At 40.7% G+C, this 27648-nt stretch overlaps 1 protein-coding gene across 2 annotated transcripts in view; it reads left to right on the forward strand.

The window, feature by feature from the left end:
* The window catches only part of LOC126483895 (vacuolar protein sorting-associated protein 52 homolog), a 134791-nt gene that overhangs the window by 21926 nt on the left and 85217 nt on the right, over positions 1-27648 (forward strand). For both annotated transcript variants that reach the window (XM_050107162.1, XM_050107161.1), the window contains exons 3-5: positions 15103-15278; positions 26612-26709; positions 27081-27234. In XM_050107162.1, the coding sequence (XP_049963119.1) occupies positions 15103-15278; positions 26612-26709; positions 27081-27234 (428 nt within the window). The remainder of the gene's footprint in view (positions 1-15102; positions 15279-26611; positions 26710-27080; positions 27235-27648) is intronic.

The following is a 27648-nucleotide window of genomic DNA, read 5'->3' on the forward strand; positions in this document are numbered from 1 at the left end:
GGAAACGTGACAAATTCCATAAACAGCATGGCAACTGTAACGTGATATCAGCGGTGATTTTTTATTTTCATTCCCCCCCTCCCAAGTGGTCTAAGCTACAGACCAGTCAACCATTTGACATCACAACAGCCATTAACAAAGTTGATGACTCGTATCAAATATTCCTCTTGACCCAGTCATGTTTGTATGGGGCAGTCACAGCGAAACTATAATGTTAAGAAACCTGAGGCAACATAATATAGTGGAATATCTATGTTGTTACAATGAATTTCATTCAAACTGCGCAAATTATAGAGAAACCCACATGACATATTTATTTAAAATGTTTGCAGACAATAAGTAACAATTGTAGTAGTGCGAGGTTGTTCATAAAATAAAGTTGTTCACTGTTACATAGAAAGGGCATTATGACTCAGTGCTTGCAATAACTGACTGAAAGACTGGGTTGGGAAGATAATTTTGTAGAAAGTGTTTCTATTCAAACATTTATCCCATGAAAAAAGCTCAAAATGCTCACCTAGTATGAAAATCGTAGCACATATTGCCTCAGTTAGTTTTTGGTACTCCTCTTCAAAATTGGTTATAAATTTGAAAACTCTTAATGTTTTGACGTACAGGATTCATAGACTTTAATTCGTTTGAGTATATCATGAGTTAATACACTGCTCTGCAAACCTTAACGATGTGACAGATAAAATAATATAACATATTAACAACTCAGTAGAAATGAATGAAAGGACAAGATAGATAAAGTAATAAAACATATTAACAACTCAATGGAAAAGATTGAAAGTGCAGGAATATGTTGCCAGAGATATCCCAGTTAGGCATGGAAAACCAGGCATCACTTGGTGTGAGGGTAGTGTGACTATAGCACCAGATGGGACTGCTCCCACAACACAAGGCTGTTGAAGAAATGGGAAAAGACAATGTGTGTCAGTGAGCAGTTACAATGCTCTGTGGTGGTGTTCTTTACAACATAACTTGGAGGCAACATTTGGATATCTTCATGTGAGGAAGGATCAACAGGAAAATGGAAAAAGGACGAAGTGTGATGACTGTAGCCCAAGAGCATTGTTACACATGTGGGGAGCATTCAGAACTTTAGGCACTGCTCCCCGAAGAAGAGGAGGTAGTCGATCAGGGTCAACTACAGGAGCAGATGGCCACTACATTGCTCAACCCAGGTATAAAGGGACCCACATGAAACAAAGGGTGCAGTTAACAGGACTGCAATGCACACAATCTCGTGCTTCACAGTAGCAAAGCAACTGCAAGGGGGTGGTCTCTTTGCTGGACATCTGCAATGTTGTGTTCTGTTGACACCTGCACAGTTGGTCACACTATTTACGACAGTGCCAAGAGCATAGGGGCCAGGCCTATGAGATGTGGGGTCACTTGTGTTTCTCAGATGAAAGCAGAATAACTCTGAGTAGTGATTCTGGATACACATTTGTATGGCAAGAGGTGGATCCAGGAATGTTGTCAAACTTGAGATTTCTTTTGTGGTCCAGGTGTTGTGCTGTGAGGCATAATGTTGCATGGGCTTACTGGCCTCAAAATCTTTGAACACTTGACTCTTAATGCTTGATGCTATTGTGATACTGTACTCCTTCCCCATGTGTGGCTTTTCAAGGGTGCATTCAGCCCTGACTTTTTTTTTGGGGTAACAGTGTGTGACTTTGTTGAATGGTGCATGTGGAGAAGCTCTTGGAACTATAGGATATTTGGTGAATGAGTTGGCCTGCCAGTCCCCCCCCCCCTCCCCCCCCCCCCCAACTTAAATCCCATTGAGCATGTGTGGGATGCTTTGGGGAGACATATTACAGCAAGTCCATCCACATGCACTAACGACCACCCAGCAGTCATAAACTACACTGGTAGGGGAATGGAACTCCCTTCCACACAAAATTCTTCTAAACTTTGTTACCAGCTTGGAAGCATGCTGCAGAGCACGCATTGCTGTCCATGGTGATCACACATATTATTAAGAACTATGTCACTTCTTGTGTAGGGGCCAGGAGATCATCATGAAGTACAGTGAGTTCTGTGTGATTATTATCTTTGAATGAAAGTCTTATTTCTGTTTGTCTCTGTGTGTGTTTATTTCACTTACCTTCCGTGCTATACCGTAGCAATTCTTTCTACGTACGGTCCATGTTTCATCAATCCATGTTACTTGTTACTTGGCCTTGACACATCATCCAAAAGTTGTTTTGTCATTAAGTTGTGCACAGCAGTGTAGTTTACATAAAGCCTGTAACTTTCATTATTAAAAGCTCATCAAATAACTGTGAAGAAATGTCTGTTCTGAGTGTTACCAGAACTATTGAGAATATGAATCAAGTACTGTAAAAAGAGTTCAACAGCTGTAGTGGGAATCATGATACACAGTGTGAACTGAAACAAAATTAATTGATAGGAAATCAAAGGTTGTATCAAAAAATACAGTATATAGTTCGAGTGGAGATAATGATACGGTACATACTTTTCAATATATGTACTTGCAGTAGTCAATTGAAAAGGATTTGATGAGAACAACTTATATTTATACATTCCAGACTAAGTCAGTACAGTATGCTAGTTGTGATGGATCCTTGCATAAACCCAAGTTGTGTGCTAATATCTCAAATCCACACCTGACATGACATCAAGGTGTGATCGTGGGGCTTTGAAGTGCTGGGCCCATCTACACAATTAGTCCGAGCCACTTTCCCATGTATGGCAGAGAGTACCATTCATGAATGGCATATGGCATGTGGGGAAATTCAGAAAGCCTCCACATCAGCACAAGTTTCTCTATTTTACTATCACAGTCATTTCACAAGATGGATGTAGAATACACAGTGAATTCCTTGATTTTACATTACAAAAAATGAGCATTAACATGCAACAGTGGCACCCACTGTTTGCTTAACAAGAGCGAATGGAAAAAAGAAACTATTAAGTCTGGATGATGTTGCGACTGTGAAAAGCAAGTATATTTGGGTCAAGTGGGATTTGCAGTACTAATGGTATTGGCTGATGTGATGTCTCTTGTTGGTGTACATTTTGAATTGCATCTCTTTGTAGCACCATTTATTGTGATATTTTCATTGGTTTCAAGACAAATGTCATTACCTTTTTAATTTTTGCTCTGTATGAGTCTGCTTCTACAGCTCAGTGGTCAGTGGATCTGGCTGCTATGTAGAGGGCCTGTGTTCACTCCCATGTTACTGGCAGGTATTTTTTGTCAATGAGAGGGCTGGCAAAGGATGCACTCAGCCTCCTGAGGCCAATTGAGGAGTTACTTAAATGAAAACTAGCAGCTCCAAGGTCAAGAAAGCTAACAATGGCTGGAAGAATGCTGTACTGGCCCCACGCCCCTCCACGCCATGTCCAGTGATGCCATTGGCAGAGGATGACACTGCAGTCAGTCAGTGCAGAGCTTTGCTTGCCTTCATTTTGCATGTGTATGATAAACAAAACACTATCTCTCCTATTTCAGGAGCAATTATTTATTTGATTTATCAATCTTTTTTCTTTACATTTTTATTTAAGTTTCTATTTTTGTTTAATTCGTAACTTTTTTGTGATCCCCAGTACAGCTGTAACGCATCTTTTATGATATTAATTTAATTTTCTCTCCAATAAATAGTTTAAGTTCTTCTTGTTGTAACCATTGAAATTTACTTCATGGCTTAAGTATTTTATGAAACTAGCTATGACTTATTTACTTTAAAAAATTTTTATGTGATTCTTCAACTTCTCCTGGCGTATTTCTTGCTCGAACAGTCCATGGGTGTACTGCCGGTCCATAGCATCCAAGAGGCACAATATTTCAGTGATCAGACATGTCGCCATCGTCAGGTGCACTGACAAACTGAGCTCCTGAGGGCAAGCAGCCATCCTAAATCCCCTTCCCCCGCGAGGCGTTCTCTCTGCGGTCTGCGGCCGCGCGTCGGCGGTCTCTGAGAGGCTGGCGTCGGCGTCTGTGGTGCCTCGTCCGCACTGGTCGCTTGTTCGTTTTCTGGGACAGCGTCATTAGAGAGGCTATCGAAATTCGTACCAGGAACAGACTCAACAAAGATTGTGGCTATAACCTCAGCAAGGCATGGGAACCAGCACTGAGTCTAATTGAAAAGAGACTCAGCAAAGAAAATGAACGAATGACCAGGGCGGACGAGGCAGTTACACTGACGCCACCACAGACGCCAACGCCAGCCTCTCAGCGACCGATGACGCGCGGCTGCGGACACGGACCGCGGGAAGAACGCCTCACGGGGGAAGGGGATTTAGGACAGCTGCCCTTCCCTCAGGAGCTCAGTTCATTAGCACACCTGACGATGGCGACATGTCTGATCGCCTAAATATTGTGCCCGTTGGACACTATGGATCGGCAGTACACCTGTGGACTGTTCAAGCAAAAAAATTTTAGTTCATATCTTTCAAAGAAATATTTCTCTTATTTATATATCGTCAGAACTAATTTGAACTGTTGTTTTCTGTACATTGTAAATTCTTGTAATCAAGACTGTTTGTGATATTTGTGTTTCTAAATTTTCCAATGTTATGACATAGTGACTACATAGTTTATATCTAAAAACAAAGATGATGTGACTTACCAAATGAAAATGCTGGCAGGTCGACAGACACACAAACAAACACAAACATACACACAAAATTCAAGCTTTCGCAACAAACTGTTGCCTCATCAGGAAAGAAGGAAGGAGAGGGAAAGACGAAAGGATGTGGGTTTTAAGGGAGAGGGTAAGGAGTCATTCCAATCCCGGGAGCGGAAAGACTTACGTTAGGGGGAAAAAAGGACGGGTATACACTTGCACACACACACATATCCATCCACACATATACAGACACAAGCAGACATATTTAAAAACCTCCAGGTCTTTAAATATGTCTGCTTGTGTCTGTATATGTGTGGATGGATATGTGTGTGTGTGCAAGTGTATACCCGTCCTTTTTTCCCCCTAAGGTAAGTCTTTTCGCTCCCGGGATTGGAATGACTCCTTACCCTCTCCCTTAAAACCCACATCCTTTCGTCTTTCCCTCTCCTTCCTTCCTTTCCTGATGAGGCAACAGTTTGTTGCGAAAGCTTGAATTTTGTGTGTATGTTTGTGTTTGTTTGTGTGTCTGTCGACCTGCCAGCATTTTCATTTGGTAAGTCACATCATCTTTGTTTTTAGATATATTTTTCCTATGTGGAATGTTTCCCTCTATTATGACTACATAGTTTATATCGTTTGTCACATTCACTACATCACTGGTCGAAGCCAGTGATTAGTGTTGTAATTTTCTCTTGATCTATTCATCTGAGAAGCAAACTCTTTTCATGTTAAATGAACTTTGTTTCATGTTGAAAAAAAAAAAAATAGAAGACTTACTATTTTGTATTAACTAATTTATTGTGTAAAGCATTTTCATGTTGAACATCTTTCACTGTCTGCTGAACAATGAAAGTTCTGTAACACTCTTTTGTGGCGCATGCTGCTTACAGATTTGATGATTTATCTCATTTAAGAATGAGGTTTTCAATTCTGTTTGCTAGGAGATGATTAATCCATTCACAGAGTTTACCCAATATTCTGTTAGCTTGTGTTTTGTTCACTAGGCTAAAGTGCGCAACTATATCAAACGCCTTACGTGAAATAAGGAACATGACTTCAAGCTGGGTGCTTCTACCTACTCTTTTCTGGATATTCTGTACAACGTCTTTACAGGACATTTGATGATTTTGTGATGACTTCCCTGCTTTCTTTATTTCTTCGTTTGTTGTTCTCGGTGTTGAATTACTGGCTGAAAAAATAGGGGTTGTAAGTGCAACTACTGTCTACTGTAAATGATGTAGCTGACAGAGGCACAGTTGCGTTTCACAGTCTTTTACTTTCATTGTTCACAACCCCCCAACAGTTATATATGGCCAGTGCACTATTGTTTAACTTTCAATAAGCCTCATTAATAGTTTGCAGTCGAACATCCACATACTGCTAAAATAGTTTACTGATGAACATTTACAAGCCGTATAAACCTAACCACAAAGTTCAAACAAATGGCCTAATTGTGTAGCACTTATTTCACTGTTAATTTGATGCATTGTTGTCATTCTAACCAGCACTGGTTCCTTGTCTGAAACTCGGCCGTGGACTGACTGTCTCAGGACAAAAAATCGGGCCCTTATATATCCTCAAAATAATAGGTGCTGAAACTTCACATTGTTCAAAGTTTAATTTACAGAAATTACAATTAAAACTTAAATCGTTGTTGTTGTTGTTGTTGTCTTCAGTCCAGAGACTGGTTTGATGCAGCTCTCCATGCTACTCTATCTTGTGCAAGCTTCTTCATCTCCCAGTATGTACTGCAACCTACATCCTTCTGAATCAGTTTAGTGTATTCATCTCTTGGTCTCCTTCTACGATTTTTACCCTCCACACTGCCCTCCATTACTAAATTGGTGATCCCTTGGTGCCTCAGAATATGCCCTACCAATCAATCCCTTCTTCTAGTCAAGTTGTGCCACAAATTTCTCTTCTCCCCAATCCTGTTCAATACCTCCTCATTAGTTATGTGATCTACCCATCTAATCTTCAGCATTCATCTGTAGCACCACATTTCAAAATCTTCTGTTCTCTTCTTGTCTAAACTATTTATCGTCCACGTTTCACTCCCATACATGGCTACACACCATACAAATACTTTCAGAAACGACTTCCTGACACTTAAATCTATACTCGATGTTAACAAATTTCTCTTCTTGAGAAACGCTTTCCTTGCCATTGCCAGTCTACATTTTATATCCTCTCTGCTTCGACCATCATCAGTTATTTTGCTCCCCAAATAGCAAAACTCATTTACGACTTTAAGCGTATCATTTCCTAATCTAATTCCTGTAGCATCACCGATTTAATTCGACTACATTCCATCATCCTCGTTTTGCTTTTGTTGATGTTCATCTTCTATCCTCCTTTCAAGACACTGTCCATTCTGTTCAGCTGCTCTTCCAGGTCCTTTTCTGTCTCTTCCAGAATTACAGTGTCATCAGCGAACCTCAAACTTTTTATTTCTTCTCCATGGATTTTAATTCCTACTCCGAATTTTTCTTTTGTTTCCTTTACTGCTTGCTCAATATACAGATTGAATAACATCGGGGATAAGCTACAACCCTGTCTCACTCCCTTCCCAACCACTGCTTCTCTTTCATGCCCCTCGACTCTTATAACCGCCATCTGGTTGCTGTACAAATTGTAAATAGCCTTTTGCTCCCTGTATTTTACCCCTGCCATCTTCAGAATTTGAAAGAGAGTAATCCAGTCAACATTGTCAAAAGCTTTCTCTAAGTCTACAAATGCTAGAAACGTAGGTTTGCCTTTCCTTAATCTATTTTCTAAGGTAAGTCATAGGGTCAGAATTGCCTCACGTGTTCCAACATTTCTACAGAATTCAAACTGATCTTCCCCGAGGTCGGCTTCTACCAGTTTTTCCATTTGTTTGTAAAGAATTCATGTTAATATTTTGCAGCCGTGGCTTATTAAACTGATAATTCGGTAATTTTCACATCTATCAACACCTGCTTTCTTTGGGATTGGAATTATTATATTCTTCTTGAAGTCTGAGGGTATTTCGCCTGTCTCATACATCTTGCTCACTAGATGGTTGAGTTTTGTTAGGCCTGGTTCTCCAAATGCTGTCAGTAGTTCTAATGGAATGTTGTCTACTCCCAGGGCCTTTTTTCATCTTAGGTCTGTCAGTGCTCTGTCAAATTCTTCACGCAGTATCGTATCTCCTATTTCATCTTCATCTACATTCTCTTCCATTTCTATAATATTGTCCTCAAGAACATTGCCCTTGTATAGACCCTCTATATACTCCTTCCACCTTTCTGGTTTCCCTTCTTTGCTTAGAACTGGGTTTCCATTTGAGCTCTTGATATTCATGCAAGTGGTTCTTTTTTTTTCCAAAGGACTCTTTGACTTTCCTGTAGGCTGTATCTGTCTTACCCCTAGTGATATGCACCTCTGCATCCTTACATTTGTCCTCTAGCCATCCCTGCTTAGCCCTTTTGCACTTCCTGTCGATCTCATTTTTGAGACATTTATATTCCTTTTTGCCTGCTTTGTTTACTGCCTTTTTATATTTTCTCCTTTCGTCAATTAAATTTAATATCTCTTTTGTTACCCAAGGATTTTTATTAGCCCTCGTCTTTTTACCTACTTGTCCTCTGCTACCTTCACTTCTCTCAGAGCTACCCATTCTTCTTCTACTGTATTTCCTTCCCCCATTCCTGTCAATTGTTTCCTTATGCTCTCCCTGAAACTCTGTACAACCTCTGGTTCTTTCAGTTTATCCAGGTCCCATCTCCTTAAATTCTCACCTTTTTGCAGTTTCTTCAGTTTTAGTCTACAGTTCATAACCAATAGACTGTGGTCAGAGTCCAGATCTGCCCCTGGAAATGTCTTACAATTTAAAACCTGGTTCCTGAATCTGTGTCTTACCGTTATATAATCTATCTGAGACCTTCCAGTACCTCCAGGTGTCTTCCATGTATACAACCTTCTTTTATGATTCTTGAACCAAGTGTTAGCTGTGATTAAGTTATGCTCTGTGTGAAATTTTACCAGGTGGCTTCCTCTTTCATTCCTTACTCGCATTCCATATTCACCTACTATGTTTTCTTCTCTTCCTTTTCCTACTATCGAGTTCCAGTCACCCATGACTATTAAATTTTCGTCTCCCTTCTTCACTATCTGAATAATTTCTTTTATCTCATCGTACATTATCAATCTCTTCGTCATCTGTGGAGCTAGTTAGCATATAAACTTGTACTACTGTGGTAGGCGAGGGCTTCATATCTATCTTGGCCACAATAATGCGTTCACTATGCTGTTTGTAGTAGTTTATCCGCATTCCTATTTTCCTATTCATTATTAAACCTACTCCTGCATTACCCCTATTTGATTTTGTATTTATAAACCTGTATTCACCTGCCCAGAAGTCTTGTTCCTCCTGCCACAGAACTTCACTAATTCCCACTGTATCTAACTTTAACCTAGCCATTTCCCTTTTTAAATTTTCTAACCTACCTGCCCGATAAAGGGATCTGAAATTCCACGCTCCGATCCGTAGAACACCAGTTTTCTTTCTCCTGATAACAACGTCGTCCTGAGTAGTCCCCGCCCAGAGTTCTGAATGGGGGACTATTTTACCTCCAGAATATTTTACCCGAGAGGACGCCATCATCATTTAACCATACAGTAAAGCTGCTTGCCCTCGGGAAAAATTACGGCTGTAGTTTCCCTTTGCTTTCAGCCGTCTGCAGTACCAGCACAGCAAGGCTGTTTTGGTTATTGTTACAAGGCCAGATCAGTCAATCATCCATTGTTTCCCCTGCAACTGCTGAACAGGCTGCTGCCCCTCTTCAGGAACCACATGTTTGTCTGGCCTCTCAACAGAGACCCCTCCGTTGTGGTTGTACCTATGGTACACTGTATGTATTGCTGAGGCAAGCAAGCCTCCCCACCAATGGCAAGGTCCATGGTTTATGCGAGGACTTAACTCATTAAATTAACTGAATAAATTGAAAAGACTCCGTCTTTTTAACAGTTTCTTCTGCTACAAGGGTGAGGCCGAATTATTTGTTTAAATCATGAAATTAAGAAATATAAGTGTGCAAACAATACTTTCAACAAAACTGTTAGTTACTTAATTAAGAGCCGGCTTTGCTAACATGTTTTCGAATAGAGCCAAATATATCCTTTGCAAATACTATTAGTTGTTCCACCAAATGTTTATATTTAGTACAGAATTTATATTTTTTTAGATGTCAACAATAGAATTTATGTTACAAAACAATTACTGATTTCACCCTATAACAAAAGATACCACCCAGGAATAGTCTAAATAAATTATAAAATCAATTACATACCTAAAACTATGCACAAAATTAGATTTGGTATTATACTCTTTAAAACTGAGGGCAAATCTTTCTCTTATGAAAATGCAAATTATACTCATGTATGTTAATGGTAATTAGTGAGAAATGAAAAAAAAATGTATTTTAAGGAGGCAGATAGCAAAACAAGAGGGGAAGTAAAAGTATCCCAGCTTGCTTTGTCACAATTTCTTTAGGGGTGAATATTGGCTACCAAAAATGGTTATTTGGTAGTAAGAAATGTATTTCATAATACTATGACAGGTAGCTGTGAGTGGTATAAGCCTATAGTTATGCACATGTGTCTATTGACCCATCTTGAAATGACCCGCACCTTTTCTCACCTCACTCAGAACACATGGTGGCACCAGTAGCCCACAATAAAGTAATTCTCAAGGTGAAGCAAATTCTTTTTATGCACTCTGTGTAGAATTGAACAGGTGTTCCACCAGATTTAGTAACTTATTGTCTTTTGGGCAATCTTCGTTGGTTTTCTTTTTTGTGTTCACTTATCTCAACATCTGTCACTTTGGTGTTCATGCAGTGATCAAAAAGAGGAATGGCATTATGATCATAAACAGTTAATTGTTTGTTTGTGTCATTCTCTGTTTCAGCAGTAGTTTCATCACTGAGCTCTTGGACTGATGTCTTTGACCTGTTTACTGAGTTTACATAAAATGCAGACTTCTTAAGACTTTTCACCAGATCAGTGAAAAGAATTTCACTTTTGGATTTATGAAAGTTTTCATATGATACTCTTCTTATGTTCATTTTTACTTCATTTAAATCTGTAATGAAGTAGCCTATTTTACACTTGTGGCATTCTAACTTGGCTATTGAACCGCAATAGATCTTTCCCATATCTAATAAACTTGCTTGGCATGTTGTACAACACTTGGGAATTTTAGTCATAGGTACACCACATTATCAATGAAAGAGAGAACTGTATGTTGCTGACTGCTCAGAGATCTTTACCTATCTTTCTTAACATTCCTTTTAACCCATTCGGTAATTGATAATACAACAGTATTAGAGTAACTGATTTCCTCTTCTACACTAACTTAATTGCAAAGTTTTGACCTGTTTGTTATCAGGAGATCAAAGAAGTTGCCTTCCTAAGTCAGTTATCTTAGTAATTGCTGAATGTACTTAATACATTATGCTGCAAAGGCACCTCAAACTTCCTGAGACTGCAGGATGTGGAATGGAGGAGGGTAGCTTCATTTCTAGTTAAAGACTAACAGCGAAAATGTGCGGAGGCATCCAGATAGTGGTCATGATGTGTTAAGTGGAGAAATATGCTTCACAAATTGAAACCTGATGGTACCATCTGTATTTAACTGTTGTGCAACTCCGAGATAGTACTGATTCCTATGGATCATGTTGATACGGCTCATTGGCAATTGAAGGAAGCTGGATTGTTTGTGTAGAGAGATTTTCCAAAAGATGTTCCCCCCCCCTCCCCCCCCCCAAAGACTCACAGAATATATTTTCAGTCTCCTTATAGTAATTAGTAAACCACTATTTTGTATCACAAAAGAATGGTCTTCTCTTCATATGTGTAAACCCGTGGGAATTAAGTTTGACCCACATTATGTTTATACCTTTATGCAAACTGGCTGGTATTATATACAGGCATGATTATCATTCGAGAGAGTTGACAGTCCTCTTTCTATTTATGATACCCTCAGTGCTGAGCATTATTATTATATCATGTAGCATGTAATGTGGAAGACTGAACATTATGTGAAATGATTTGTACAAAAGAAACTCATCTGCCCATGGCAGTAAATGTTACGACCAAGTTTTCTGAGTAGGCTGAAATGAAGCTGATCTGTTGTGCAGATACATATGACTTAAATCCCCATCATTAACATGTGGACGAGATGGAGCAGCTCATAAGGTATGTTATCTCCTGTAAAAATCACTGAAACTCTTGGATTTTTCCATGATGTTGTTGGGAGATGTTAGTGCTGAATAGGGTCAATTTAACTAATCTGGATACATTAGTGGCGGATCAGTTGTGTGTTGCACTTTTGATGCTTGGACAAGATTACTGCCCAAAGTCCAAACCAGTAAGCATGGTGTAATAATACCAACTAGTGCAAAATGTGTTACTCTAGAATTCTTTGTAGTATTCATTTTATGGCAATTATATAGATATGATGTGTGAACAAAGAAAAAACTAATTTCCTGTAGTTGCATCTAATGCCAGTCCTCGCCATAACCTCAGTGCTTATGTCGGCCCTGTTAGGGAGGCAGACCAGTACATGTACTTAATGCAGTGATGTGCGGGATGTTCTCCACCTTCTGCAATAATGTAGTGTTTTCCTTGTGGCTTGCCATTATTGACATTGCCATTATCACCATCATTGTCATCACTGATTAGGTCTCTTCTTGTGCAACCGTCATGCGTATCTTCTTCATTTGTATATCAGTATCAACATGAAAGATGGAATGAGAGACAACAGCATTCTGTCAGCATTTTTCTGGGAGCTGTACTTAGCTTCGGCCATAAATACAATGTTTTCTGATGTATTACATTATAACCTTTGTTACTGCAGTGATTGTACATATATGTATTTACTGAACAACACATAGAAGTCTGTTTGGTAACACAGTATTGTCTACTGTCTAAATATCAATGTACAGTCACAAGTAAGATGCAGGAAAGGAATCAGAAGTAACAGACAATTTTGCATTGTCATTTGTGAAGTTTCAGCACCCAGAAAGAGTGATCCACATAAATCCAAACTCAGGACAGGTTACCAGCAACAAGTGACTAAGATTGCTGACAGATGGCACCCACCAGTACTGCCTTGCGTGTTCTCTTAAGGTTATTGTTACATCGGTCTTAGTAAAGAACTATCAGATGATGTGGAAACACAAAGCTACTACCAGTATACATTAAATGTTAAATAATTTCTGAATTAAGTTCATATGTTGTGGAACGATTGGTTTTTGCTACCATTACAATTCAACTCATGTGGATTCTGCTGCTATGACAGTAATGCGTATGTGGAACCAGTAAATAGAAAAGTGTAATACATACCAAAGAGTGGGCACTGGCCTTTGTAGACCACACTGTGGAATAATGTCATCTTGTTCATATGTCTTAAATAAACATACAACTTTTGTCCACAATATTCAATTGATGCTGGAACACTGCAGTGATTGTTGACCTGTCTGCACGTAGCAATTGATGCCATCTGCTGCAGCACAAGATATTATGTAGAATTCAAAAAGTTATTCTAGGTCGTTTGTTTCACACAAAGAGGAATGCCACATAATCTGCATGGGTAGAAATTACTGTTGGAGTCCCACAGGGTTCAATAATTGGCTTACTGCTGTTCCTGTTAAACATTAATGATGATGTACTTTATTTGAATCAGGATGCATATTAGCAGATGATACCAGCATTGTTGTGCATCCAACCAGAGAAGTATCAACAGAGAAAATATAAAATGAAATTTTTGTGATAATTACTGACAGGTTTTGCACAAATGGGCAAGCTTTTTAAGCTTAAAAATATGCATCTCATACAGTTTTTGCTCTAAAAAATACTCCACCTTCTTTTACCTTGATAAAACAACAAAAAATAATAAATAGTGTAGAAAATTGTAAATTCTTTGGTGTGCATGTTGAGAGGAAAATTTAAAATGGGGAAACCATATAGTAGGTCTGCTAAAATCTTTAGGTTTTGGCTACTTTTGCTGTAAGAATAATTGCAAACTTTGGGCACATAGAAAAAAGTATGTTATGACAGCTCATTTACACAATCCGTCACCATTGTCAATACACACAAGGGCCATCAGACTTGTTAATCATGGATATTGATGAGTCCTGGGTACATTGTAGAAGGGACATGTCCTGACTACCCGGGTAGCGGCTTTCCTTGCAATGCCACACAGTTTCAGAGAAATTTGATGAAGTTTTACGCCTAACTTCTACACCATAAAATAAGTATGTTTCAAGCAGGCAGGCGCAGCACAGTGGCTGATGTTAATGGTTACCATGCTGGCGGTATGGATACAAATCCTGAAGGTGTACTTTTATTTTTAAATTTCATCACTATGAGGGAACATGCCGTACAAATACATTCTTTAATTCTGCATCAGTTTAGTGCACTCGCTTTCACAGGAATGATCAAATATGCATGGTGTGCAGCAAAGTTGATCAGAAAAGGAACAATCATTTTGAATCCAATGAAATGTATTTTCTGGTATCCTTTCTGAAAAATCCATATTCCTTTAACAGAATAGATGTCATAAAATCTGTGTGGTGCTCCAAGGATTCAGTTGCTTGTACTACAAATACCATCCATAATCCTGTTCCGCACAGCAAGCAGTAGTGAGTAAGGTGATACCCAACTCAGTCTGGAAGTCAGTTGTGTGAATTTGTTCTGCAGCTGGAGGGATTATAATGAAACAGTGGAAATGATCAATCTTCTCATTGATCCTGTACTGCCCAAAATAATAATCATTTTAATCATACTCATTAAGTACTATGTAAATAAGAAATTCATCATATTGAGTGTTCATATGGCATAGGCCATACATGCATAAGTACAATTAACTGAAGGGCTAGGGAAAAATGGTTACTAAACTGTATAGGACAATAGCAAGTGGAAGAGCATCAACTTGCTGTGTTTCAGGCACTTCATTTTATACTGAATTCTCGAGGTCAGATATCAGATATGTCTCTGTAATCCTGACGTCTATGTATTTTCAGTAATCTCATCATTTCTGTCACATATATCCGTTCTTGATGTAGTATTTTTCACAATCATTGGAGCATTTTTGATTTGGGTGGCCACAGTGTCTGTAGTTACATTTCAATTACTAGAAGTATTACCTTTAGTAATTGGTGTATTATGTCAAACTTCTGATGCACTATGAATATCTCACTTCACCTATAGTTTGCTTTTTCATCACTATACCACTTGTGCATATATTTTACTACTTTTATGTAACTGTAATTTTCTAACAACTGCTGATGAGAGAAGCAGCAGATTTAGCTTGCTTCCCCATGTATGTTTCTGTGATTTCCTAATTTTTTTCTATTGGATTATGTTGCAACCAGGCACTTACTTTGCATATTACATAGTATTTATCTTTAGCCTAAATTTTTGTTTTTATATTGTATTGCAAAACTCGAAAGGTGTATTTTCTTCATTTCAGCGCATGGAGTCAATGTTGTTGAGCTTCCAGTCAGATTTGGGAAGCATCAGCAGTGAGATACTGTTCCTACAGAGGAAATCAGTTGCAATGAGCCAGCAGCTTCATAATCGTCAGGCTGTGAGGGCACCACTAAGTCAGTTCATAGATGAGATGGCTGTTTCTGAGACGTTAATAAAGTAGGTGTCTCATCAGAAATAAGCTTAAATCCAATTCTAATTATAGAATGTAATGAATGTGAAAGAACTTCCAGGAGATGCTACTTCAGTTCCCAAAAAGAATTAAAGCTCTTCATATTCTTGTTACTTGTTTGAAAATAGTTTATTCATTACTACCATGAGCTTGTTAGATGGGTGCCACATATCATGACCCTCTAGTCTAGTGAATCAAAGTGGTCATTGACTAAGCACTTATTGTTAGGTTCTAGTGGTGGCAGGGGTTGCCCTTTACCTTAATTTGACGGTAGGATAAGGTTTACGTGTGTTTTGTGGATGACTGTGATGAGTTCTCTTGCACTGTTTTGTCACACTTTGTTAATGTTGGAATGGTGAATAGCGAAAAAAGTGTGAGAAGAGGAACAGTAGTGGGCATGGTGAATAGTGAAAAAAAGTGTGAGAAGAGGAACAGTAGTGCAACTACGTTGCCTACTCCTCAAATTGCTGCAAGAAAGGCACAGAATTTAACATTGTGTATGTTTTGAAGAGTCTGCCTTCATCAAGACACAATATCTTGTTTTTTCTCTCTTCACTCATACATGTGTCGGTGATGTTAATGTAAACATGAGGGAATTCCACGTGTGTTACTTAACAGCATATTTCTTGGTTCATATCATTGTCAGTGTTCTTCTGTAGAACTGATATTTCAATACACTTTGTTGTCTGCAATATTGTTGTTGTTTGTGATTTCAATATTGTCTAAACACTTTGAACTGTGACTGCAGCACACAGTTTTATTGTTTATGATAGGTATAGAAGAACCATATCGAGATGAGTTTAACATTTTCAGTTCACAGACTGAACGTCTTAAGTTAAATTTCCATAATCAACATTTCAAGTAGTATATTAATTTAATTTTCACTACAAAGAATTATTGCTACTGACTTCTTGAAATATATATTTATATGACTAGCATTTTGGCCATTTCTAGCTCATGCTGAGACAAGATGTGCAGAAGTATGTAGCCCTATACAGTGAGTGTTCCTAGAGGCAAACGTAATGTCAGGAGTGCCCAGGGAAGAGTGGTATGACTGCTATTTTTCTCTATATCTGTGAACCATCTGATTGATAGGGTGACCAAAAATCTGCAACTGTTTGCTGATAATGCTATATTTTATGGGAAAGTGTCATCATTGAGTGACTGTTGGAGGATACAGAAGGATTTCAATAGAATTTCTTGGTGGTGCAGTGGATAGCAGCTTGCTCTAAATATGGGGAAATGTAAGTTAATTCAGAGAAATATTAAAAACAATCCTGTAAGGTTCATACACAGTATTAGCTTTGTGCTGCTTGACACAGTTATGTTGCATAAATATATAGATGTAACACTGCACAGCAACATGAAATGGAGCTAGCACATAAGGCCATCTGTAAGGAAGGCAAATGATCGATTTCAGTTTATTGGGAATTCCAGGAAAGTGTAGCTCACCGCTATAGCAGACCAAGTATAGAAGACTGATGTGACCCATTCTTGAGTGCTGCTTGATTGGTTGGGATTCACAACAAGTTTGATTTAAGGAAGACATGGAAGCAGTTCAGAACCATGCTGCTAAACCTATTACTTATAGGTTCAGTCAACAAATCAGTATTAATGCAGCCAAAATTTTTACAGAGAACTTAATGGTATTCTGGAAGGATAGATTAATGGTGTGACAGTAGTTTACCTTGTAGAGAAATTGAAGTAGATAGTTCATGTGAGTTAGTATGGGTATACCTGACAACAAGAATAAATTAATTGTAATTTCCTTTTACTGAAGCTGAAGAGTTCAGAGAAAACTTTGAGTATTGTCTCAAATAAGTACCCCACTCATACAATCTTAGTTGGTGGCGATTTCAATCTACCCTCGATATGTGGGTGGAAATATGTGCTCAAAGCCAGTAGTAGGTTTAAAACATCATTAGAAGCTGTACTAAATCTTTTCTCTGAAAGTTATTTTGAGAAATCAGTTCATGAGCCCACTCAGAGTGTAAAGGGCTGCGAAAATATAGTTGACCTCTTAGCAACAAATAATCCTGAACTAATAGGGAGCTTCATGATGGATACAGGGTTAGTGACCTCAAAAGTCATTGTGGTGAGACTGACCACCACAACATCCAAATCTGCCAAAAGTGAACGCAAAATATATCTCTTTAATAAAAGCAGATACAGATTTAGTTGATGCCTTCCTAAGAGGCAGTCTACACTCCTTCCAAAATACGTTAGTGTAGACCAGATGTGGCTTAAATTCAGGGAAATAGTATCTGGGAAAATTGAGAGATTTATATGGAATAAATTACTAAAAGATGGTACTGATCCCCTTTGTTACACAAAACTGGTCACAACACTGTTGTAGAAGCAATAAAAAAAAGCATGCCAAACTTAAAGGAACAAAAAATATCCAAGATTGGTGATGTTTTACCGATATTTAGCGCAGCCTTCAATGCAAGATGCTTTTTAATAGCTTCCGCAATGAAACTTTCTCTCGAAATCTGACAGAAAATCCAGCATGTAACGTACACCAGTGGCAAGACACGATCAGTACCTTCACTGCATGATACCAATGGTACTATTACCAACAGTGTCGTACCGAGCGAGGTGGCGCAGTGGTTAAACACTGGACTCGCATTCAGGAGGATGACGGTTCAATCCCGCGTCCGGCCATCCTGATTTAGGTTTTCCGTGATTTCCCTAAATCGCTCCAGGCAAATGCTGGGATGGTTCCTTTCAAAGGGCACAGCCGACTTCCTTCCCTGTCCTTCCCTAATCCGATGAGACTGATGACCTCGCTGTCTGGTCTCCTTCCCCAAAACTACCCAACCCAACCAACAGTGTCACTAAAGCAGAGTTGTTAAACTTAGTTTTTCGAAATACCTTCATCAACGAAGATGAAATAAGTATTCCAGATTTGAATCAAGATCTGCTGCCAACATGAGTAACATGGATGTAGATAACCTCAGTGTAGGGAAGCAGCTTAAACCACTCAATCCAGTCCAGACACCAGTTGGGATCCTATTAAAGTATGCTGATACAATAGCTCCATATTTAGTATTCACATACAACTGCTCGCTTGACAAAGAATCTGTGCCAAAAGATTGGAAAGTTGCATAAGTCACACCAATATTCAGGAAAAGAGGTATGAGTAATCCAGTGAATTACAGACCAATATCACTGACATTGATTTGCAGTAGGACTAACGAAAATGTACTATGTTCAAACATTATAAATTACCTTGAAGAAAATAGACTATTGACATGTAGTCAGCAAGTATTCAGAAAATATTGTTTCTGTAGAACACAACTAGTTGTTTACTCATGTGAATTAATAAGTGCTACGACAGGGGATCTCAAATTGAATCCATATTTCTAGATTTCCAGAAGGCTTTTGACACCATTCCTCACAAGAGACTTCTAATCAGATTGCTTGCCAATGGAGTGTTGCTTCTGTTGTGTGACTGAATTAATGATTTCCTGTCAGAAATGTCACAGTATATAATAATCAACAGAAAATTATGGAGTAAAAAAGATGTGATACGCAGTGCTCCCCAAGGAAATGTTATTGGCTGTCTGCTGTTCCTAATTTATATAAATGATTTAGAAGACAATCCAAGTAGCCCTCTTTGTCCTTTGCAGATGATGCTGCATATGGTGCTAAAATGGCAACTGTCCCCGAATAAAGGAAAGTGTGAGGTTATCCATATAAAAATGAAAAGGAATCTGCCAAATTTCAGTTACTCAATAAATCGCACAAATCTGAAGGCCGTTAACTCAACTAAATGCTTAAGGATTCCTACTTGAAGCTCGAACGCTCTGAGGTGGTTTGCTTTTTCAGCACTCAAAAAATTAAGCCACAGCTTATAACTGATATGAAATTTGCTTGATAAACAGTTTTCTTAATGACTAAGTCAGTTACTTTATTTAGATCTGTGGTGATCAGTTGTCTGCCCTCGTAATTTAACTGTGAAATATACTCAGCAGTTTATTTGGTCCTGAAATGTGCAGTTTGTGTTTTTGTCAGGTTCAGTTTCACAGCATTATTATTCACTTAAATTTCAAGTCATTAAAGAGTTTGTTAGGGTTCTGTGCTAGCTCATTATTTTTACAGCACTCCACTCAATGTTGAATAGCAAACTGGACTGGCATTCGGGAGGATGAAGGTTCAAACCCACGTATGGCCATCCTGATTTAGATTGTTTGTGGTTTTCCTAATGTCTGGGCTGGTTCCTTTGAAAAGGCATGGTCATCTTCTTTCCCCATCCTTCCCTAACCTGATGGGACCAATGACCTCACTGTTTGGTCCCCTCCCCCAAATCAATCAACCAACCAACCAACCTACCTACCTCTGTTATTGAATTGTGTGCATACAGGATCAAGTCCAAAATTACTTTAAATGATGTGTCTTTCATTAATATAGGATCATTGAGGGGGCCTAATGTGCTCGTTTGTATTTTCTTCCAGCTAGAACAGGTTTTTCTCCTTTTTGTTGTATGACTACCCTCTGTTTTCTATTTTTGCGGTATAATGAAAACCAGCTTAAAGATTTTCTATGAGAACCGTAAGCAGCCATTTTGTGAAGCAGCAGCAGCTTATCGTTTAGTGTATCAAATGCTTTAGTGAGGTCGTAAATGATAGCAGATACCCACTGCATGGCATTTGCTTGTATTAGTGATCAGTTTGTGGCGGCCTTTTGCTGCACAGCTGTCATAGCAGTTCTGTACGTCCCTAGCTCATAACGGCCATCTACTAAGGCAGTGAGTTTCTCACTTCAGGTGTTACTTCAGTCTCTAGCTGTCGATCTTGCCATGTGATCAGATACCTGCATACTAAAATCACTAGCTGCCAGTAGAGAACTATAGCCTGGTCCACAGTGAGACTTCCATCAACCTAGCCTCGACCTGTCTCCGGCTCCTCTTCGTGGCATCTACGTCAGTTCCTGCTCCACGCCTACATCATTACAGACACTATGTGGTGGCATGTGGCACGAAGTTTCGAGAGGCACCCGCACCACGCCCTCTCTTCCCTGCTATACAGCTGGGCATGTAAATGGTGTTTCGTGCCACGTCTCCTGCGAGTGGCTATTAATTCCATGCCTCGCGTTGGAATATCGTTGTGCTGGTGAAACTCAGGGATGAGGCTGCCATCTTGTACAGTGTCCACCTTTTCTGCTGTACTGTACCTTTTTCCAGTGCCAAACAAACTGGCAAGTGGCTTTGTTCAGAACTTATGAATTTCGAGATTATTTTTTGTGTTTCTTTGTATTTGCATAGTCGGAAATTGGGTGTGTTCCTTGACCGCAAGTGAACACTTTTCCTTTTGTGTCGCCTACCATGCTTTGCTCTTCTATTTGGTAATTGACTTATAAATTAGATAAAAAAACATCCTACAGTGGTGACCCAGCAGTAGGCTTAATCGAATTAATTTCCTATTTTGGCATAGTGTTGGCTGCCTCGTTCCATTAGTGCTTGTTTTGACTCTTGTCCGCACCATCAGCAGCTTCCATTTTCGTGCCACAAAAACTAGTGTTTCACATCACGAGCCATTTTTCTTGCGTGTTTTGCTGTCCTTTGTTCTACCTAGCAGCCATAGCTTCCCATTCTGCCCCGCCTGACACCTCGCCATACTCGGCTGCTGCTCCAGCGCCACATGACGTGTCATCACTGAGCTAACCAAACGCATTGTGGAACTGGTACAAAGCAACGCAGACCTGCACATGCAACTAATGGCAACATGACTACCAGCAGTACAGCCACCGGTGCCAGACTCCATGTCAACACCTGCAATGACCCCTACTTCTGCCGCCTCTGTTGCCATCCCTCCCTACTTTAATGCACCAATGCCTGTTGCCCTGCATGCCATCACCACTTCGTCCAGCCATGCTACGGCTCACCTAATGTCTTTCAATCCGAGGGAACTGTGCCTGTGGTTTTCCCTGGTAGACGCCATCTTCACCAACTTCGGCACAACCCAAGATGCCACCAAGGTCGCTACGATGATCTGTCAGGTTGAGCTGACATATGTGATGGAGATCCGTGATGACATTTCATCGCCCTCAACCACCGACCGCTACAAGACACTCCGCTGCCGCCATGTGACACAAATCTCGTTGTCTGAAATGCAGTCCGCCCAGATCCTCCTTTCCTTCAAGCAAGGCAGGATCTGGATACCCTAGCAGTTTCTGTGCCACTTGTAAAGCCTGACAGAGACACACATGGTCTCTGATTGCTTCCAATACAATATCTGATTGCCTCACCTCCTGGCACAGACAGCTGTGGCATCACATGCTGACCTCTCCCTCATCGACAGCATCAGCCTCACTGACCAGGTTCACAAGACACTAATCTCCCTGCCTGCTACCACTGTTGCAGCCCTAGCCAACCAGCCAATACCTCTCATAACATAGTCGACCTGTGCTGGTAACAGAAGTGTTTTAGCCCGGGCACTATGAACTGAACTGCAGGGACCACTGTTCTTGTCACCCTAAACCCAATGGCTGCTGGGATTAGGTGTCTGTGGCTGTTGCAAGATCTCCCAGTGCTTGTTTGTCTGCCTTTCCTGATTGACATCGGCTCAGAGTTGTCTATCTTTCCGTGGTGGCTTGTATGAGACTCTGGCACCACCTCAGCCATTCTCCTGATGGCAGTAAACAACTCCACCATCACCATGTATGGTATACACCACTGCGACCTCATCCTTCAATAGGATCTGTATTGGACCTTTACCTTCGCTAGTGTCACTGACCCCATTATCATAGCAGACGTCATCAGACTCTTATCTCTTGCTCCCTGATATTGCAGGTCATTGACTGCAACACCAGTAGATCAATGTAGTGTACCACTTGTTTCGCTGTTCTTTTCGACATGAAACTGGTGATCTATTCCAGTCCCTGTGCTGATCTAGTGCCGCAATTTCCTGCTCCCACACACCCTTCCAGCGTGCCTCAGGAGGTCCGCCATTCAACTGTCCACTACATCAGCACCACCCTCCATACCACCTGTCTTCTGTTGGCCACATTACCTACCATGCACAAACTCAACATCACCAAGCCTGAGTTTGATGAGCTGGTGTGCTGCATCCTTTGAAGAGCCCACGGGCATCCACCCTTCACCTTGTCAGGAAGAAGGATGGCTCTTGGCACCCATGCGGTGATTACCAGAAGCTAAACACCCACGCCATCCCTGACAGATACCTGCTGTCGTTCTTATGCACCGACAACAACACACTGGCTGGAACTACAATTTTCACCACGAGTCACTGCGTCAAGGCTTTCACCCAGATTCCGGTCACACCTGAGGACGCCATCCGAACTCTACAAGACCACCATTATGATCTTTGGCCTTCATAATGCCGCCCAAACGTGGCGGAGTTTCTTGGATGGCATGTTGTGAGGCTTGCCCTACTATTTCAGCTGTTTGAATGACATACTCGAGTTTTCTTTGACACGCGAGGAACACCTCGAGCATCTACGCAGTATTTTTGAATGCCTTCAAGCAACAAAAACAACACACCAAAGTGTCTTCTTGGTGCCAGCGAGTTGGTATTCTTGGACCATGCCATCTTCTCTGCCGGCTCATGTCCCATGCCCGAAAAGGTACAAGCTATCCTCATTTTCCTGCACCCAGAGACATTAAAGGACCAACGCCACTTCCTCAGCTTGTTAAACTTCTTACCCTCTGAGGAATGCTGCTACTATGTAGGAGATGTTCACTGCTACCCTCCACGGCATCCAAACAAAGAGGAACAAGCTGGTGCCACGGATGCCGCAAATTGAAGACAGCTTCTCTGCTGCTAAGCATGACTCAGCGGACGCTACCCTAGTCATCCACTGCCTCACTTGCCATCATGGTCAGTGCCTGCGAGATAGTTATTGGTGCATATTGCAGCAGCACACTGGTGACCCCTGGCAACTGCCTGCTTTCTTCTCCAATGAGCTCTCTCCCACTCAACGATGCTGGAGCATGTACGACAGAGAGCTCCTCGCCATCTGTGAGGCAATCAAATATTTTTGGGTGTCAGTGGAGGTCTGTCGCTTCGAGGTCTTCATCAACCACAAATCCATAACATTTGCTCTCACAAAGGACTGCGACCAGTGCTCCCCACACCAGTTCCAACATCTGTCATTCATATTTGAATTAACTACCGATGTACATCATATCTCTAGAGTTGTCAATGTCGTTGCTGACTGCCTCAGCTGCACCTGCACCTTCACCTCGCCTGTCAGCGTGCCGAAGTTGGCCACCACATTACAAGCCTTTGTCGCCACCTTCCCAGGCATCAGTCATCACTTCACCCACATTCATGTGGACCTCATTGGCACTCTTTCCTTCCTGTGAAGGCTGCCACTACCTCCTCACTATTGTGGACAGGTTCACATGCGGGCCTGAGGCAACTCTAATGCTCATTATCACCACCGCCACAGTAGCCGCCAAATTTGTCCCATGTCGATTGCCTGTTTCAACTGTCCATGCCATGCCACTACAGATCATCGATGCCAGTTTACATCTGCCCTTTCTTGTGCATTAATAGACCTCTGTGGCAATGACCTTCAACCTGACATCGAGCTGCCATCCGGCTGCCAATGGCATGGTGTAACGCCTCCACCATATCATAAAGGCCACGCTCGCCTGCGACAATAGCAGATGAACTGCTGCCCTGCCCCTGGTATTCCTTGGCCTCCACATTGCTCACAAGGCCAACCTTGATATGTCTGCCACCGACAAGTCCCAGGTGATTTACTGGAGCCCGTCCAGCTGCCTGCAGATGATGTCATCCCTGAGTTTGTTGCCGTCTTGCATGACTGCATGGCTTATCTGTGGCCCCACCTCAGTGTACAACAAACACAGTGAATTAATTCATGTCAACCTCATGTCATGCACACACATTTTGCTTTGCTTCAACACTCGCCAGTCCCCGCTTTGCCTGCACTACTCCAGCCCCCACCAGATTCTCAAACTGTACTCAAAGACATTTACATTACAACTCCATGTCACCCCAAAAGTGTTTTGATTGATAAGTTCAAGCCCACCTATTTGCTGTCTGATTCCACAGCACTCAGCCCAGCCACGTGCACAGGTGAAAGCCACCCTGACAGAGAATGCACACGCCCCTGCCTCAGTACCGCCTATGCCAGACACTGCAAATTCCCCTCCACTGCCATCAACATCCGGCTATGCCATTGATGCTGTGAATTCACACCTGCTGCCATCAACATCTGGCTACACACTGAACCACACCGCAGCCTCTGCCACTTCCACAACAGCATTGGCTCATGAGCTCCCAGAGCCATGCCCTGGAGCTGCCTCTGCCCATCTCCACACCATAGGCACCAACAATTCACACTCACAGTGAGTGGCGCACACGCCTTCAGCTATCAAGGCCAGCAGACTGTCACCCTCTCCTTGCAGCCAACCAGCAATAATGCTGAACCCTTGCCTCCACAGCCCTGTGCTGACAACACTACCGAGTGCCTGACCACCACTGCACATGCAGCACAGGCTCAGGGCGATTTGACCCGGCTCCCGACATCCCCCCTGCAGGCAACTTACTCATCACTCACATTGACTGCCAGTACTGCGCTATCGTTGGCTATCTTGCAGTGGACCAATGCTACAAACAGCTGCTCGTTCTGCCAACTTCACACTTGGCACCCAGAAATCCTGTGTCTGCCCTCGTTGGACGACTCTCAACTGCAGCGTCAATGCCACTGCTCACATCCTCACGCTGGGTACAAGACATGCCCCTACTGGTGCCAGCGTTCGCTGTTGCCATTTCACTCACCACCCGAGCTCCGCTCTTGCAGGGGGGTGGACTGTGGGAACTGTGTAGCAGCCTTTCGCTACACAGCTGGTTTTGCAGTTCCGTATGTCCCTAGCTTGCAATGGCCATCTGATAAGGCAACAAGTTTCTCCCTTCGCATGTTACTTCCATCCCGAGCTGTTGATCCTATTGTGTGGTGAGATAACTGCATACTGTGGTCACTGGCTACCGGTAGAGAACAATAGCTTGGTCTGTGGTGAGACTCACACCAACTTGGCCTTGACCAGTCTCCATTTCATCTCTGTGGCATCAGCATCAGTTCCAGCTTGCACCCGCAATGCTACAGACATGCCACATAGCGACACATACCATGAAGTTTTTAGACACACCCACACCGCACCCCTGCTAAGCAGTTGGGCATATGAAAGGTGTTTCGTGCTGCGCCTTCTGCCAAAGACTATTAATTCCATGCCTCACATCAGAATATTGTCATGCTGGTGAAACTCGAGGACAAGACTGCCACCTCACTCAGCATCCACATTTTCTATTGCATCATGCCCTTTTCCAGTGCCAGCCGTGCTGGTCAATGCCTTTTTCCAGAACTTATGAATTTCAAGACTATTTTGTGTGTTTCTTTGTAGTTGCATAGTCATTAAATAGATGTGTTCCTTAACGAACTTATGAATTTCAAGACTATTTTGTGTGTTTCTTTGTAGTTGCATAGTCATTAAATAGGTGTGTTCCTTAACCATCAGTGAACATTGTTCTTTGTGTGGTGCCTACCACATCTTGCTCTACTATTTGGTAATTGACTTACAAGTTAGGTAAGGAAACATTCGTACAAGCTCATTAACAGCATGTGCAGTACTTCACTCCTACTTAAATCCATATTGATTATTAAGAATAATGTTATGTTTTTGTTACATTTTTCTAATTGATTACACACTTTTCACTCTAATATTTTAGGAATAATTGATAACATCAATACTGGGAAGAAATTTCCTATCTCATCTTGTCTGCCCTTTTTGTGGATAGGTTGAACTTCCACATATTTCAACCTGTCAGCAAAGCAGCCATAATCAAATGATTGATTTAATATGTGTATTTATTTTTTTTTTTGGAATTACATATCAGCCCCCAGATTAAATATTTTTTAAGGATTTTATAATGCTAGCAAGGTCATGGTAAGAAAAATGAGTAAATTTAAAGTGAAGCTCATAGAAGATGACTCATAGGTGCTGACATTTGGGGAAATGCGTGTGGTTGGCCATGAGAGAGGAGGAAAAATTGTGTTTTGGAAGAAGACCAGTTTATAAAAACCAAATATTTTACAAAGATAAAAAACCAACTCATCAAGCGATGGTAGAACACACACATAAAAGAAAGTTATAATTATGTGTGTGTTCTGCCACCATTTGATGAGTAGATTTTTTTATCTATCAAATTACATTGTTTTGTCAAAAATTGATTGTTTTCATTGTTAAACATTTTACAAACATAGATTCTTGTAAGAGCTTCCATCATTTACCAACACAATTAAAAAATGGAGCTTGGTTTTATTGTTTCAGAGGAATCCTTGATAGTCCTGTAACAGAAGAGGATTTTCTAACCCAGTTAAGTGTACTAAATCACAAAATAAATTTTGTGAAGGAGCAAAGTATAAAAGGTACTAGTATTTACTTTTGCCACACTGCAGCAGCTATTTTTATTTTTTATTTTTTTCCAAATACTTTGTAAGCCTAGGTGAAGGTATGTGTGATCTTCTGTGTGTCAGATAATAATTTGTAGATATTACACTTGTATGTGTATGTTTCATGAGTTTTTGTTTTACATGACGTAGGTTTCAGATTACAAGCCCATATTCTAATGTTACCAGGAACCTAGGTTTTCTATTATGAAATATACACAAAAAAGTGTTTTTTGTTGTGTAATAATTAGTAAATTCCATCAAGACCTACAGTAAAGACACTTAAAATAATTTGTAGCTATTCAAAGTCAGTTGTGTAACTCAGTAAAGCATTTGTTTTTTTGCACCAGATGTGAAATCATGTCAAGATGTGAAGGAAGTACTCGAAAAATTAAAAATTAAGGCAGTAACAAAAATACGGGCATATCTGTTGGAGCAAGTGTACAAATTTCGAAAACCAATGACTAATTACCAAATACCACAAAATGCAATGTTGAAACACAAGTAAGTAGAATTTTCTTATCAGATGCAACTCTTATTTGTAATGATACTGGCAACAGAAAATTTATTTCACTTGATTAGTCTGTAATATATCCTTTCTTCCCTCCTGTAAGTTAATAGCAGGCAGTTTTACTAAATTACCTAATTACAGTACAGCCTTCAGCTATCCACATATATGTTGCTCCTGCTTGTTTGCTAATATCATCTACTCACCTTGTATTATATCATGACCTCTGTCTTTTTTGTTATATCTACCTTACATTTTGATTATGTGCAGTGAAAATGAAACAGAGGTGGACAGGTCATGTTGCCAGATGAATGGGTGGTGAGTGGACCAAGGAAGCACATTGAAGGATCCCAAGAGATAAGAAAAGACAGAGGTGGGCACATAATAGAGATGGGTTGATAACATTAGAA

Source organism: Schistocerca serialis, chromosome 6 (assembly GCF_023864345.2).
Source record: "Schistocerca serialis cubense isolate TAMUIC-IGC-003099 chromosome 6, iqSchSeri2.2, whole genome shotgun sequence".
NCBI lineage: Eukaryota > Metazoa > Arthropoda > Insecta > Orthoptera > Acrididae > Schistocerca > Schistocerca serialis.